Source organism: Drosophila persimilis, unplaced genomic scaffold, assembly GCF_003286085.1.
Source record: "Drosophila persimilis strain 14011-0111.01,24,50 unplaced genomic scaffold, DperRS2 tig00000431-arrow-pilon, whole genome shotgun sequence".
NCBI lineage: Eukaryota > Metazoa > Arthropoda > Insecta > Diptera > Drosophilidae > Drosophila > Drosophila persimilis.
The window spans coordinates 6633258-6646608 of record NW_020825312.1 but is presented as its reverse complement, the minus strand read 5'-3'; the positions used below and the strand labels follow the sequence as shown (position 1 = coordinate 6646608).

General features: G+C 41.6%; 2 protein-coding genes across 4 annotated transcripts in view; one reads left to right on the top strand and one right to left on the bottom strand.

Annotated features, from left to right (window-relative positions):
- The first annotated feature begins 3515 nt into the window (after positions 1-3515).
- Positions 3516-13351, top strand: part of LOC6596893 (serine/arginine repetitive matrix protein 2) — a 45046-nt gene continuing 35210 nt past the window's right edge. For 2 of the 3 annotated variants that reach the window (XM_026989732.1, XM_026989733.1), the window contains exons 1-2: positions 3529-4190; positions 6614-6681. In XM_026989732.1, the coding sequence (XP_026845533.1) occupies positions 6625-6681 (57 nt within the window). In that variant the 5' untranslated portion in view covers positions 3529-4190; positions 6614-6624. Of the gene's footprint in view, positions 4191-6613; positions 6682-13351 lie in introns of all 3 variants that reach the window. The other variant, XM_026989734.1, reaches the window with a different exon arrangement.
- LOC113565987 lies at positions 9620-10043 on the bottom strand. Its single transcript, XM_026989576.1, has 2 exons — positions 9962-10043; positions 9620-9901 (listed from the first exon to the last, which is right to left on the bottom strand). The coding sequence occupies exons 1-2, from the start codon at positions 10041-10043 to the stop codon at positions 9720-9722; spliced, it is 264 nt and encodes an 87-aa protein (XP_026845377.1). The 3' UTR covers positions 9620-9719.

Genomic DNA, 13351 nt, shown 5'->3' with positions numbered 1-13351 from the left:
CCAAATTTTGAATCCAGACTTCTGGAATCTCATACTATTACAAGTGCATTTCAAAATTCAGCTCCGCCCCTTCAAAGGACGAAAATCCGTGGAGTCCAAAATTTTGAAGATACAAAAAATCCAAAAACCCAGAATCATAGAGAATGACTATATCTAACACATTGCCGATTTGGATTATGATTGGTGATGGTATGAGAATAGAGATAAAGAAACAGATGGAAAGAAAAATGGAAACAGATAAAATCGAATACATAAAAATCTCCCGAAACAGAGAAAACAGCGATGCCATACGACAAATAAAATATATTCCATAAATTACATAAATCATAAGCTCACGTATACATATATGTACATAGACTGACTGAGTAGCGGATATAAAAGTAGAGACGCGGACCTTGACGCGGCTCACAACGTACCCGCTCATTGTTCGATATTTGAGAGCTTTATTTGCGAATCATTGGTGAGACTTTGTAGATTCCTCGAGAAGATACAAAATTTTCCCCAGAAAATGGGAATTGAGAATACAAAATGCAATTTGCATGGTGGAATTGTATATCTAAAGATCTGCAAAGATTCAGAATGATTTTACAACGATTAGAGTTAGACATTCAGGAAGTAGCTATCTGTTCCATCTCATTCTAGTTCTTATTCCGGGATTTAGTTCTAGACGTGGTTTGATTTGTTTATTCCATAATCCAAAACAGCATTTCCATATTAATATAAATACATATGTACATATGTATGTACATATATTGTTTAGAGATATCTTACAATCTCACAACTTCATAAATTGATTACGTCTTATTTAAGCGTTAGTAACGCAATCAGAGGAAAATGGCATGGTAAAAAGAAACACATCCATATTATAATTAAATATTCGGGGCTTAAGAAATTTAATAGAATTTACTTTAACTCAATTAAAAAGTCTTTTTAATACGCCCCATATTTAGTATATAAAACTTGAAAATAAATATATTTTTCCACATTTTTTTCATTTAAATTATTATTATTTTTTGTATATCAATGGTAAAGTGTAAGTAAAAACACTTTCTTTTTACAGTTTCGACTCTCGGTCGCATATATTTTTAAGTGGAAGTGTAACTATTCAATTCTAAAGGCTTTTTCTCTGGGTGATGGTAATATTCACGAGGATCGTGCACTATGGAAAAGTCGGAATAGCAATAGAAAATATGTAAACTATATTTTGTATATCCAATTCTCAGTGTCACTAGAGCTTTTGCCTTTGACGGTTTGGTAGTCTCCTCAGCTCCTGCCATACAGTCGCCAGAGTCAAATCAAATCAAATCGATTGACCATTTTTCGGGGCTTCCAAGGTTCCATTTTCATTTTCGATTTCGGTTTCAGTTTGTGAATCACTTAAAATAAATTAATAAAAGACAAAACGTAAATGCCACTTTTTGCTGTGATGCAGTTGGAGCTTTCGTGCGTTTTACTGGCAAAAAACGGTGGCAGTTGCAGAGTTGTCCTCACCTTTTAAGGCGGCAACATGCTGTAGACGCGCGTTGCAGTTGCAGTCGCCTCTTCAGCTGCTGCCTACGTGCTGACGTCAGCCCAGGCACAGGCCTAGGCACAGCCTGGGACAGGCAGCAAGGACAGTGCCCAAACGTGGACAATGAGTGCGGTTTTGGGCATGGCTTTCACTCATTTCCAGACCTGAGTCAAGGTGAAGCCAGCCCTTTGGCAGCAGATGTTGCTTGCGCTGCCCGTTAGTTCTGCATTAGCAACATTTCGCTGCTGGCAGCATGTTGGCATGCCAGTCCTAATGTTAAAATTTAACAAAACTGAAGATATTTTTGTTGGGTGGGACGTGCGTTTTGCTCCTGATGCTGTCTGTTGTCTGCTGCTGCTGCTCTCCTTGTGCCAGTTGCATAAACAACAATGTTTTCCTAGAATTTGCAGGCGATTCATCCGATTTTTATGCAATTGACACTGATCGCTGACGTTGGTTGACATTCAACACACGCGCAACACACTCACACGCATGCACAGACACGCACAATGGCGCCCGAGCAAGTGCAGCAGCATCATGATGATCATTGTCAGGTGGTTCTGTCCAAAACAGTATGCCCCACTGACCCTGTGGCATTCGAAATTCGCGTTGTTTTCGGCAACAGCTTCGTCCTCGTCCACACCATTTTGACAAGCACTCGCGATAAGGCCATGCGAGCGCCGACGTCCATCTCTCTCGCACCTGCCCACACCTGAGGAAGAGCCACATGCCGAAGGGATTAGCCAAAGTGTATTAATTTAGGGTGTGCCCAGAGAACGAGCATTCTCACATACATAGATATGTACATAGGTACATATTTTGTTGGTAGATAAATAAAAAGAAGAGGACTGATGAGCGGCAATGACTCACCTTATCTTTGGGATGATCAAGCTGGGACTCTCTTGCTGGGACTCTCTTTTTGTATGTCTTTCTGGAAGACAAACACATGACTATTTTCATTACTTACTGGATGAAGAGAGAGCCAAAGATAAGTTATGAAGGAGAACCAAAGGGCTTATAAAGCTATGTGTGTAAACTTTGACCTTCACTTTGTTTCTCCCGCCTCTCAATGACAAAAAATAGATATTTATTTATTCAATTAATTAGTGAATAATATTTGATGATAAAATAGAAAAATTTCTTTGGTGTTTTTCTTCTTTGTTTTGTTGTGTTTGGTTTTTACCATACACTTTGAGTTTTAGAAGCATTAGACATTTAATTACAAAAATTTGTAGAAATAAAATCCAAATCTGTCGATATCAAGATGATTTTGTGCTTTTCATCTCCGAAGAGTCCCCAAGAATTAGTAAGTTGTTTGGTATTCGCCACTCCTTCCGGCCCACCACTCTCTTATTCTCTTTCACAACATAGGCTCTCTCTCTCGCTCTCTTTCAACTAATCCCTCAGATCTGCCGCTGCTTTTGCCACTTTCCTTATCTCTTAGGATCAAAATTCATACACATAAAAACGCCACGAAAAGTCTCTTTAAAGCGCCGAAGTTTTGATACCCTCGTAGCTCAAAATTTAATAGCTAAAATCTTTCTACGTCTGCTTCTACAGAGAAATGCATTTGAAAATCAAAATCCATTTACAAATAAAATTTTTTTGTATCTCAATTTTAGCGTTTCAAAGAGATGTTTCACAAAAATAAATAGAGAAAAGTTTTTTTTGTTATTTTTTGGGACACACAAGCATATGATCAAAATTGAAATACCCTTTTCAGGGGTATGTAAAAAATATGCAGAGGCAGCAGAGTATTGACAGCATGAGCGACGCCCAGGCGAGGCGAACCACATCCAGATCTTGAACAAGGGGGGACAGTCCCAAAGAGAGAGAGAGGAATATCTAGAAGGGGAGCCCAGCCTCAGCCCCAGTCCCAGTCGACGGCGCTGCTGGCGTCCAGCCACGCTCTGCCGGGAGCGAGCCTAAATGCAGCCAGTACGGGGGCTTCCACAATCAGTCAAGAGCCTCCGCTCGTGCCAAACGGTTCAAAAACGCATCTCCATCGCCACCAGTCCCGCCCTCAGCCTCAGCACCCCCCCTGCCCACGGAACGTTACCCAAACGGTACTCGCTTAACGATTTTCGATATAATTTTCGATACATCGACATCGATTAAAGCCCTGTTGTGCTTTTTTTGTGCGTTCTTTTTTATTTTTCGTGAATATTTTTTAATGTTTTTATTGCTTGAACTCTAATTAATCAACCCTACAAAAATAAACAACCAACGGATCAAACCGCAATCAATCAATCGTCAATCAAACAGACAGAGAGAGAGAGATAGAGAGAGAGAGGGAAAGAGGAAAGCAAACACTTTGCATGCGATAAAAACCGCGCACAAGTCGCTGACAAAGCCGCACGTCCACCGCCGTCGCTGTCCGAAGGAGAGCCCAGAGACACAGACCGAAACCCGGGCAACCTGATCTTTCTGTAAATTAAACTATTCACAGATTAAATATTTGCCAAGCGAATCGCATATCCACACAAGCAAACACACAGATAAAGAAAAAAAATGTGCATTTAATTGTTGTTTTCCACGCGTCTTTTGTCGCCATCTCGCTCCGCGTTTCCATCTCAAGTTACGAAAGCCGCCACCTCGAAGTCGACATCTCTGATAAGCAGCACAGCAGCCACAGCAACAGCAGCAGAAGCAACAACAAGCAGAAGCAGCAGAGCAGCAGGTGAGTGCCACAGAGAGATACAATGTTGGAGGGGAATTCTAACAGTTTTGCGGTGATTTTTGCGGTTTTCCTGATGGTCTGGCGCCATCTAGCGGCATGCGGCACGTAACAAAAAACCATGCAAAACAAACAAAAATTCTCTAATCGACATTCCGACTATGGAATACCCTCTACTCAGGTTGAGGACTTAATGTGATTTGTTTTCTGGTTTTCCATCTTTGACTATAATCTACATATATCTTAGCCGTATGGTTTTTGCAAAGTTCTATATCTGCAGATCAAATAAAGAAATCATTTAATAGTATTCTATATACAAAACATCTATCTATAGTGTATATGTGTAGATGGAAGTATTCAAAAATCTGCTTATTACAGATCTAGAATTGTATACATATGTACGTATGATTTGTATTCTAGCTATAATCATATAGCTATCTTTAATCTTCCATCACCATATCAGTAATTGTACTCTTGATCATCTATCTTTTTTACATGATAATCTAGATCCTTGATCTTTAATCATTCGACCAGAGCTCCTGTCTATAATGATCTGTTATTAATATATGATCGTCATATATGTATATTTCTTGTATTTTTACAAGTATACATACATGAATGTATATGTATGTATGTATATACCATAACATGTCTATCAAGATCATAGCCCTTTATATTTCTGTGCTATCTTTGTACTATGATCTTCCTATTAATGAACATTTTATCTATGATATTCTCATCTATTTATCTATATATCCACAATTGTTCCTATATGTGTATGATCTTCATATCCTACCTTCATATGCAAACTTTATAAGTCCCTTTCTCTGATTTTCGATTAAAATTTGAATGGCGATTACAAAAACATCGGGGGCTCAAATCAAAGCCTATTCAAACGTCAAGTCAAACATCCATTTAACGCGTTTATGGGTCATCTATCAAATCGAAAAACCAATAAAGAGATGTATGCCAGACTAAACCCATACCTTACACAAAATACGGCCATCCATGCAGCGTGGGAGGGCGTGTGGCCAATGCCCTAAGATTCACAGATCAGATCACAACAGATCTCTTCTTCTGGTCACCGATCCGATCACAGAATCACATAAATTTATAAATGGCCAAAAATCGAAACACAAATCTTGCATTTAGCTGTGCGGCAATTAAAAACCGTTTTATTATCGAACACTCGCACGGATTTGGTCAGACAAGATTTATGGCAATAATCGTAAAAAGCATAAATGCAAATTCAAAGCCCATTTGAGAGCCCAGTCTCGTCTATAGATAAGTGTCGGTAAGTTAAATGACCCTTTTGTGTCCCTTTTATGGGAGTTTGCAAGGGTCCCATTTTCATTTTGACCCCATGCAGTAGTAGATGCTATATGTACAGTACAGTGGATTTTGTATCTGGATAGAGCAGCGATTGCTTAGATGAATGTGAGAAAAATGCATGGAGTAACTTTTTAGGTATGGATGAAGATAAACAAAACAATGAAAGATAGACAAATTGAGACTGAAAGTATGCCTCAATTCTACATCAATGGAGCTGGTTTTTCCCTGAGATATTTTAGCTTACAGTTTATTACAGTTCCTAACTCATTCAGACACCCCTAAGTACGAGTATCTCTCTAGCAATTCGATTCTGTTTCAAGTTCAATCGTGTTTTGGCACCGAGGGGCAACTCAAACTCATCAGGCTGATGGAGTGGCTTGCCCAATTGTGGTTTTTTGAACTTGTTTGGCTTTTGGCCCCCACCACACCACACCGCACCGCTCCGCACCCCTCCCCCCGGTCAGCTTCTCTCTAACCAAAATTGCATCGGAGCCCGTGCTAATCAAGCTGGCAATTCAATGAGCAGCAACAACAGCACTGCTCATGGCTCTGTCATTTGTTTTTACGAGTACTCGTATTCGCATGCAGTTGATGCTGCTGATGCGGCTGCTGCTGCTGTTGGCCATGTTCGATCTTGGCCATTTAGGGGGGAAATGTCACAACCTGTTGGGGTGTGGGGACGCTCTGCTTCTGGCTTGCCTCGTTCATCATGATAGATCGCAAATAATATTACTCAGCGAACCAACCACAGCAAAATAAAATGAACAAAATCATCAAGTTAAAATAAATCAAAGTGAGAAATGGACATTGAAATAATTGCATCATCACCCAAAATCTACAAAGATTGCTTTCCCTAGATAATCTTTAAAAATCTGCTTTGTCTCCTTAACTATCTAGTTAAGTTCCATTTGATGTACATACGAGTATGTATCTATCTATCTCTCCGCAAAAATACAGTTCCATTCACCATTTTCTTTGCTTTCCACTGAATTCCGATAAATGCATCTTTATTTTTCAAAGTCCTTCCTTATAATGAAATTCTTTATATTCCATACAATGTTTTAGAGATTATTTCTGTTTCCTCCATTTTTCAGATATTTTTGAGATGGAGTTGGAATGCGATTTGGGTGCTATACAAAATGAGGAATTGCTGAGGAAAATGGTAAGTTCTGGCACAAGATCTTTATTTATAAAGTGATTTAAGGGAAATCATTCCACTCGTTTCCTTCGCTCTATTATTCTCAATTTCTCCACGATGCTTCACCCAACTTTAGGATATTTTAGGCGAACTTTTGCAACCTCTTCTGGACACTTCTCCACCTTTATCTTAGCCGTTTCTCTCTTTCCCGTCATCGCCCACCTCGTCGGTAAGGTTCATTGCCTCTTTTCTGGAGCTGGACCTGGACCTGGACCCGTCCCTGATGCTGTTGTCATTGCCTTTAAAGAGCAGACCCAGACGACACTTTCCAGAATGGACCATAGCCAGAGATGGGATTGGGATCCACTCAATCCAGTCACTCACTTAGTCAATCGCTCAGTCCATCAACCCAACCCAGTTCAACCTGACCAAATTGGGTCATTTATGGGGTTGCCTCTTGCTGTTGCTGTTCTCGTTGGCTGTTGTCGCGTCGCGACGAGTCGTGTCGCGCGGCGTGGGCCGCCACTCGTCTCCTGACTTGGCTCAGACGCTGGCAATAATCGTTAAAAAGTCGTTAGAAAAATCAATGGAAAAGCGATGACGATGACGACGACGACGCATAAGAGAGACCTGACCAAATAATGATCTATGTATGTATCTACAAAAAGCTGGCATCTGCATCAATAAAGAACAAGACACAAATATGTATCTACCAATGCAGGGTCGAAGATTTCAATACCCTCATGGTATCTATAGTCCATGGTATCTTCGATATAGTCAACAAATTTTGAGCAGCTTTCCCAGTGCTCTGAGAAAAACCAAAAAATATCAGAACCAAATCAAAGGACAAATGTTTTACTAAGAATGGGTTTTTAGCTAATTGTTCCAAATGTTGTTGAATGATAAGATAAGGTGAGATTAGACAAGAAACTGCAACTTTCCACTTAGAAAAACAACCGTTTTTTAGCACCAGCAACGGGTGTTTTCCCATGGTAAATGATATAGTAGCCCGATCATGAAAGACGTAATAATAAATATGTATATGTATATACACAGTTTATTGGTTTACTGATGCTTTTATCTCTGGTGTGGCAAAAATGTGGTCAAAATAATATTACCGCCATCGAGGGTATAGCAGACGCAGCAGACGATCCACACAGCCCACGCAGTCAGCGACGGTGTCGACGTCGACGCAGCCAGCCGGCCGGCCAATTGGGAAGCTGCGCAGTGGCATTTCTGCGGCTGCGCTGCCTGCTGCCTTCTTCTCTGCTGCTGGATGATAAAGCCTCGGATGAGTCATTGGCCATGAATCAATTTCAGCGTTTTGGCCTCTGGCCTGCCAGAATCAAGTTGCCCTTCCTCGCATCCTCCCCGCTATCTTCTGTTATTTTGCGTTTGGTCGTGCCTGCCTGCCTGCTCCTCCTCTCTCTCTCTCTCTCTCTCCCTCTCTCACTGGTCAGCCTGTTCCCCGCGTATCTGCCAAAGTGTATTATTACAAGGTGGGGCAGTGCCAAAGAACGCTCTCTATCATTGTGGTGGCCACTCAAACAGCGGGAGTGTGCCTCACCTGGTTCACATATGTATGTACACCTAAGAGCAGGTAGAGAACACTGAGAACTCCCCCTCGTCTGCGCTTTATTCTTCTGTCAGCCAGCGCTTTCATCGGATCCTCTCTAAGATGCTTTGCTCTCTTCTCCTTTTGCCATGCTGCATTGCTTGCCTACGCTGCCTTTATACTCCTCTCTGTGCTGCTGTCCACTCATCTGATCAGCTCCTGGCGATGATGTCATGCAAGGCCTGACTTAAATGCGATGGAAGCTCTGCTGGGTCTCTAAGTTTGTGTGCGTGAAAGAGAGATAACCGAATGCTGCTGCTGCTGACAGTCAGAGTATTCCTCCTTCGGCATTTCTGCTCTACATTTCAAAGAATGTGCATCCCTGGCATTCGGCAGAACAGAACAGAACAGAACAGAGCAGAGCAGAGAGCGTTGGCTGTTTCACGATTCAGGTCTGGCCATGAGGCCAGACTCGATTCGTTTCGATTCGACTCGATTAAGCCCCGGCGTGGGTTGTCCGTCGCTGCTGCTGTCGCTGCCACCGCCGTCGACGCTATATAAATCAATAAGCCAGAATCGAATTGGCACAGAGACACCCGCGTATGGCAAATGGCCAAATGCAGCAAGTGGTGGCCACTGTACAGTGGAAGCCCCTCTCTCTCTCAGCTTCGTCTAGTCACGACTACTGCGTCTACGTCTGCGCAACGTCTGCGCAACGTCTGCGCCACTATCATTCTCCCACCCCACCCCCTCCCTCTGTCTTACGTCTCGTCGATGAGTAATTTTGTTCGAAAACAAAATTTGTTGAATGTGGGCGCCCCTCCCTCACCAGTTACGATATTGTAACCCGATCGAGGGCTCTGGAAATAGTCCCAAACTCTTCGAATATACATATGGACATACATATGTATTTGTACATATATCCTATTTGTTTACATAAATGTGAACACTATTATAATGCAACAATGACACCCACCCCTCGGCGGGCACTGATTGAGTGATTTATTTGTGGATTCAAACACGGGCAAGGTGACGGGAAAGGTGACAGTGACACAGCGAAGGAGTCCCATCCCATTCTTTCTCGAAAGTTGCGAAAAATCAAGGCCGAACACGTTCATTGATGAACAAACAATATTTATTTTCAATATTGGCACGATCAATTATTGTAAAAAATGTAACCGAGAGAGGAGAGGATTGAAGCGTGGGCGGCAGTGGAGCAGACAAAAAGGGAAAAAGCTGAACTTCTATGGACTCCACCATTTCAAAGATATTACGCTTATACTTAGCACAGATAAATATAGCCAGTTTTTCAATCAGGACAGGTCAGGGAAGTCTCTGTCCAAGACTCGAAATCCAATTATTAGCAGAACTTATAGGTGATTTTGCGCAAATAATTTGATAAGAAAATCAGCTATGGAAAACTTTTATATTTTTCCAGAAAAACAGAATCACAGTATACATAGTTGGATTTTTAGTACAAGTTGGGAAAAATTAGTGGGGTACAAAATCAACCTTTCTTCTGTGTTCCCGGAGGTCTGTGGCAAAAATCCTCACAGCCCTTTTTTCCATCAAAGAATCCGCACGGTTCTTTGCCCCTGCGGATTTCATAACATTCTTTAGTCTTATGATTGAAGCCCCAAGTGTTGTCAACATAGCATTTGAGCCGGCCGCCAGTGAGTACGCAGACAGCTAGATAAGTATAAAAATCCATTAAAAGTTAGGTTCAAAAACCGACTTAATCTTACGTACTATTATAAATGGGACTTCCGGCGAAAGGATTACAAACGGGAATGGCAAGAAGGAATATAGTAAATAGGTTCCAGGTCTTCATTGTGACTGTAACAATAATTGCAGGCGAAGCAATATACATAACTCTCCATGTATACATTTTCATTTCGATGTGGTGTCAGCGAATAAATATTGTAATTTATATGGATCGTTCTGCATGTTAAACTGAATAAATACATTATATGTATATGTATGTACGTATACATACACCACACCAAGGGTATACTCATAGAATTCTTGTAAAATTGGTTTCGAAAAAGTAAAAATCGTTCGAAATGTATGCAAATAAATCGTAGGGTATGTCCCCGAATTGCACCTTTTTTCCGTGTTGATATTTGGAAATATTGAAGGTTCGATCCAACCAATGATTGGAATCTGCTTGAATCATTTGTTTCCTGAACGCGGACCAGACCCTCCTTGTGGCTGCCACAGTGTCCTCGCCTGCTCCGGCAACGGACAAAACAGAGAGAGCCCGCTGCCAAAGCTCAGCCCGGAGCGGAATCCGAGAGAAATTGCACGCTCCCAAGACACTGTGCGGCAGGCAGAGTCGGGTCTCGTCATCTTCGCATTCGTAAGTATTCGTATTCGGTCATATCTCTCGGCTCTCTGCTTCAGTCGCTGCTATTGCTGTTGCTGTTGCTGCTTCTGCTGCTGCCGGCGTCAGCTGATGACGACAGCGTCTAAGCTTTGGGCCCGTCGCCGTCCACTTTACGCGGCTTTGATTCTGATTGGAAACTTCAGTCTGAATTATTTTGGTGCCTCGATTGCAACGTGCTCTGAACGCTCCGTGAAGCAGCAGCAGCCCCACACACAAAACCCAAAACCCAAATACAAAAGCCACGATCATTGTTTTTTGTTTTGTTTGTTTTTTTTTACCTGGCGGACGCAAAAAAAAATTATAGAAAAAGTTTAAAATTATTAGCTTTTTGTTGCACGAGAAAAAGAGAGAAAAGGAACACACGACAGAACCTGAGATCAAGGCGCGACAAGGATTAGACACGTCTACCCAACAGCCGTATTCATTTCTCCTGTGTTTGCCGGTTTGCAACAAATACAACAGCTACAACACGAAGAGAGGATCAGCGAAAAAAGTGGACTGAAGAGAGGAACATCAGCAACAGAGGAGATCACACATTTATCTCTCTGCCCAAACCAAACCAACCCGTCGCCTGAGGTAATTTATGTTCATACCCTACACTCCGAAGGCATGAGGGTATATCGGGTGTGGTTGAATCACGTGTAACAGGGACTATTAAGGAGACTAACTTTACTGCAGACCACGAGCTTTTTAAAAGTTTTTCCACTTTAAAAGTTAGGCGGAAGTTGAAGTTATACATCCAGGTGTATTCGATCGAATTCCAGCGTTCTATCGAAAACTTAAAAATAGAGATAATTATAACAGCCAGAATAAGCCAAAAAAGTTCATATTTCGAGCAATTAAAATTATTTTGTCTGTATCAGTATCAGGATCAGTTTCTTATAGTGCAAGCTATAAATCGAATTACAAGGTATCTTAACTGTCCGAATATATGTGCATACAAAGAGTTTTTACTTTCGGGAAGAGTCTGTGCGCAATATTGGGCGTCCTACGCTCTCGCGACTCTACCTTGAGCACTTTTCACACTTTCGCACACACACAGTTTGGCCCCTGCCTGCCTGTCCTCTTTACTCTTGTTCTCTGTATCTTTTGACTTTGCACAACAGTTAGTCAGCGAACGGTTTTCGTATCTGTATCTATGTACTATGAATGCTTCTGTATCTGTATCTTGCCTAAGTGGCTGGTAAACAAACAAACGAACGGATCTTATCTGGGAATTAGTGCCCCGCTTGGGTCTTTCATCAGTTGTTTGAAGAGTCCAAGAACAGCTGGTCGAAGGCGATGGCGGTGGCGGTGGCGGGGCTGCATAGCAAACCTTGCCAGCGGCCATATGCTAATCTGGAGTGCATCTAATTACAGTAGAACACGTTTCCACTGCCGTAGGCTGTTGGCCTTGGCGACTAGCTCTACCGTTCTACGACTTGTAAGAAAACGAGATCATAGCCAAAAGGGATCCCTGTCCGAACCGGCATCGTTCTAGCCTTATAATTGGTCTCATTATTATGATAGATCTTCAGATTATAAAATTGTTAATTTTTGTGGTGGGGGTCGATGATCTCATAGGCAAATCTATTCTATTATTTTCACTCTATCAAAGATATGTTAGGTTCAGCAACCACTGGAAAAAAACTATTCCTAAACGTGGAGAGTTGTGAAGTTTTGTGGGGAAATTTTATTTCAGATCAGATTTTTCCAGTAATTGAATGACCAGTCACTTGGGTGAAAACTTCTTTACGCCAGATCAGCTATGGCCACTCACTGAATTCATATCTTTCCAAGATCAATTGGAGGATCTATTTTTATGGGCTTCTCAAATTATAAAAACGAATAAACCACACTTTCATTCAATTAAGGTTCAAGTGCGCTGGGTGCAGATTGAAACTCATGAAATCTGATTCAAATCTGATATACATACGATTTCGGGAAAGCATCGGAATTTATCAAGAAATCGTGATATCAGATCGTATAGATTTTATTCGACGAAACTACGTGATTGCGTATCGAATGGATTTTGAGATATTCGATGTATTTCGTTCGAATATGATCAATCTCTGATGGAGTTTCGAGGCCTTTTATATGCGGAATCAGTTTGATGTGAAGTACGAGTAATCACAAATCATTGTGAGGAACGGTTCGGAGCGGAACTCCGAATGCAGTAATAAATAAATCAAAGTTATTGTGTGGACTCCGTTATGCATAAAGATATTCTCCCATTCGCTTCGTATGAGATCATTTCGACTACTTTTTGAGATTGAGGGAGATCTCTGCTGTTTCGCGTAATTTCCACACAAATATGGCTACGATGCATGCGATGGGGATACGACGGATTCATCGGCCATATATCAAGTTTGCATTAAAATTTTCAATGCGTGTGCGATGCCTACATATCCCCCATACCCCCTACCAAAACCACATATGTACCCCTCTGCACACACGACAGCACTTGACAGCTGTCCATCGATCAAAACGAGATAGAAACAAAGACAAAAACGAAGTTATACGATTTTTCCCATGGCGCACAGTAGAGCCCCCGGATTGGTGCTTAGTATGCAGGCGGGGGCCCACGAAAGTGCTCCACTTTCGGAGAACAGAACACATGGTAGAGGGGGTGGGCATTGACTGGCTGGGGGCATGTTTTATTCACCTGGGGCGATGTCATACCCAAAATAAGACGAAAAACAATTAACAGCAGAACCGAAAAATCGAAAACAAAATAGAAAAAAAAAAACAAATACAAATAATACCGTCTACGA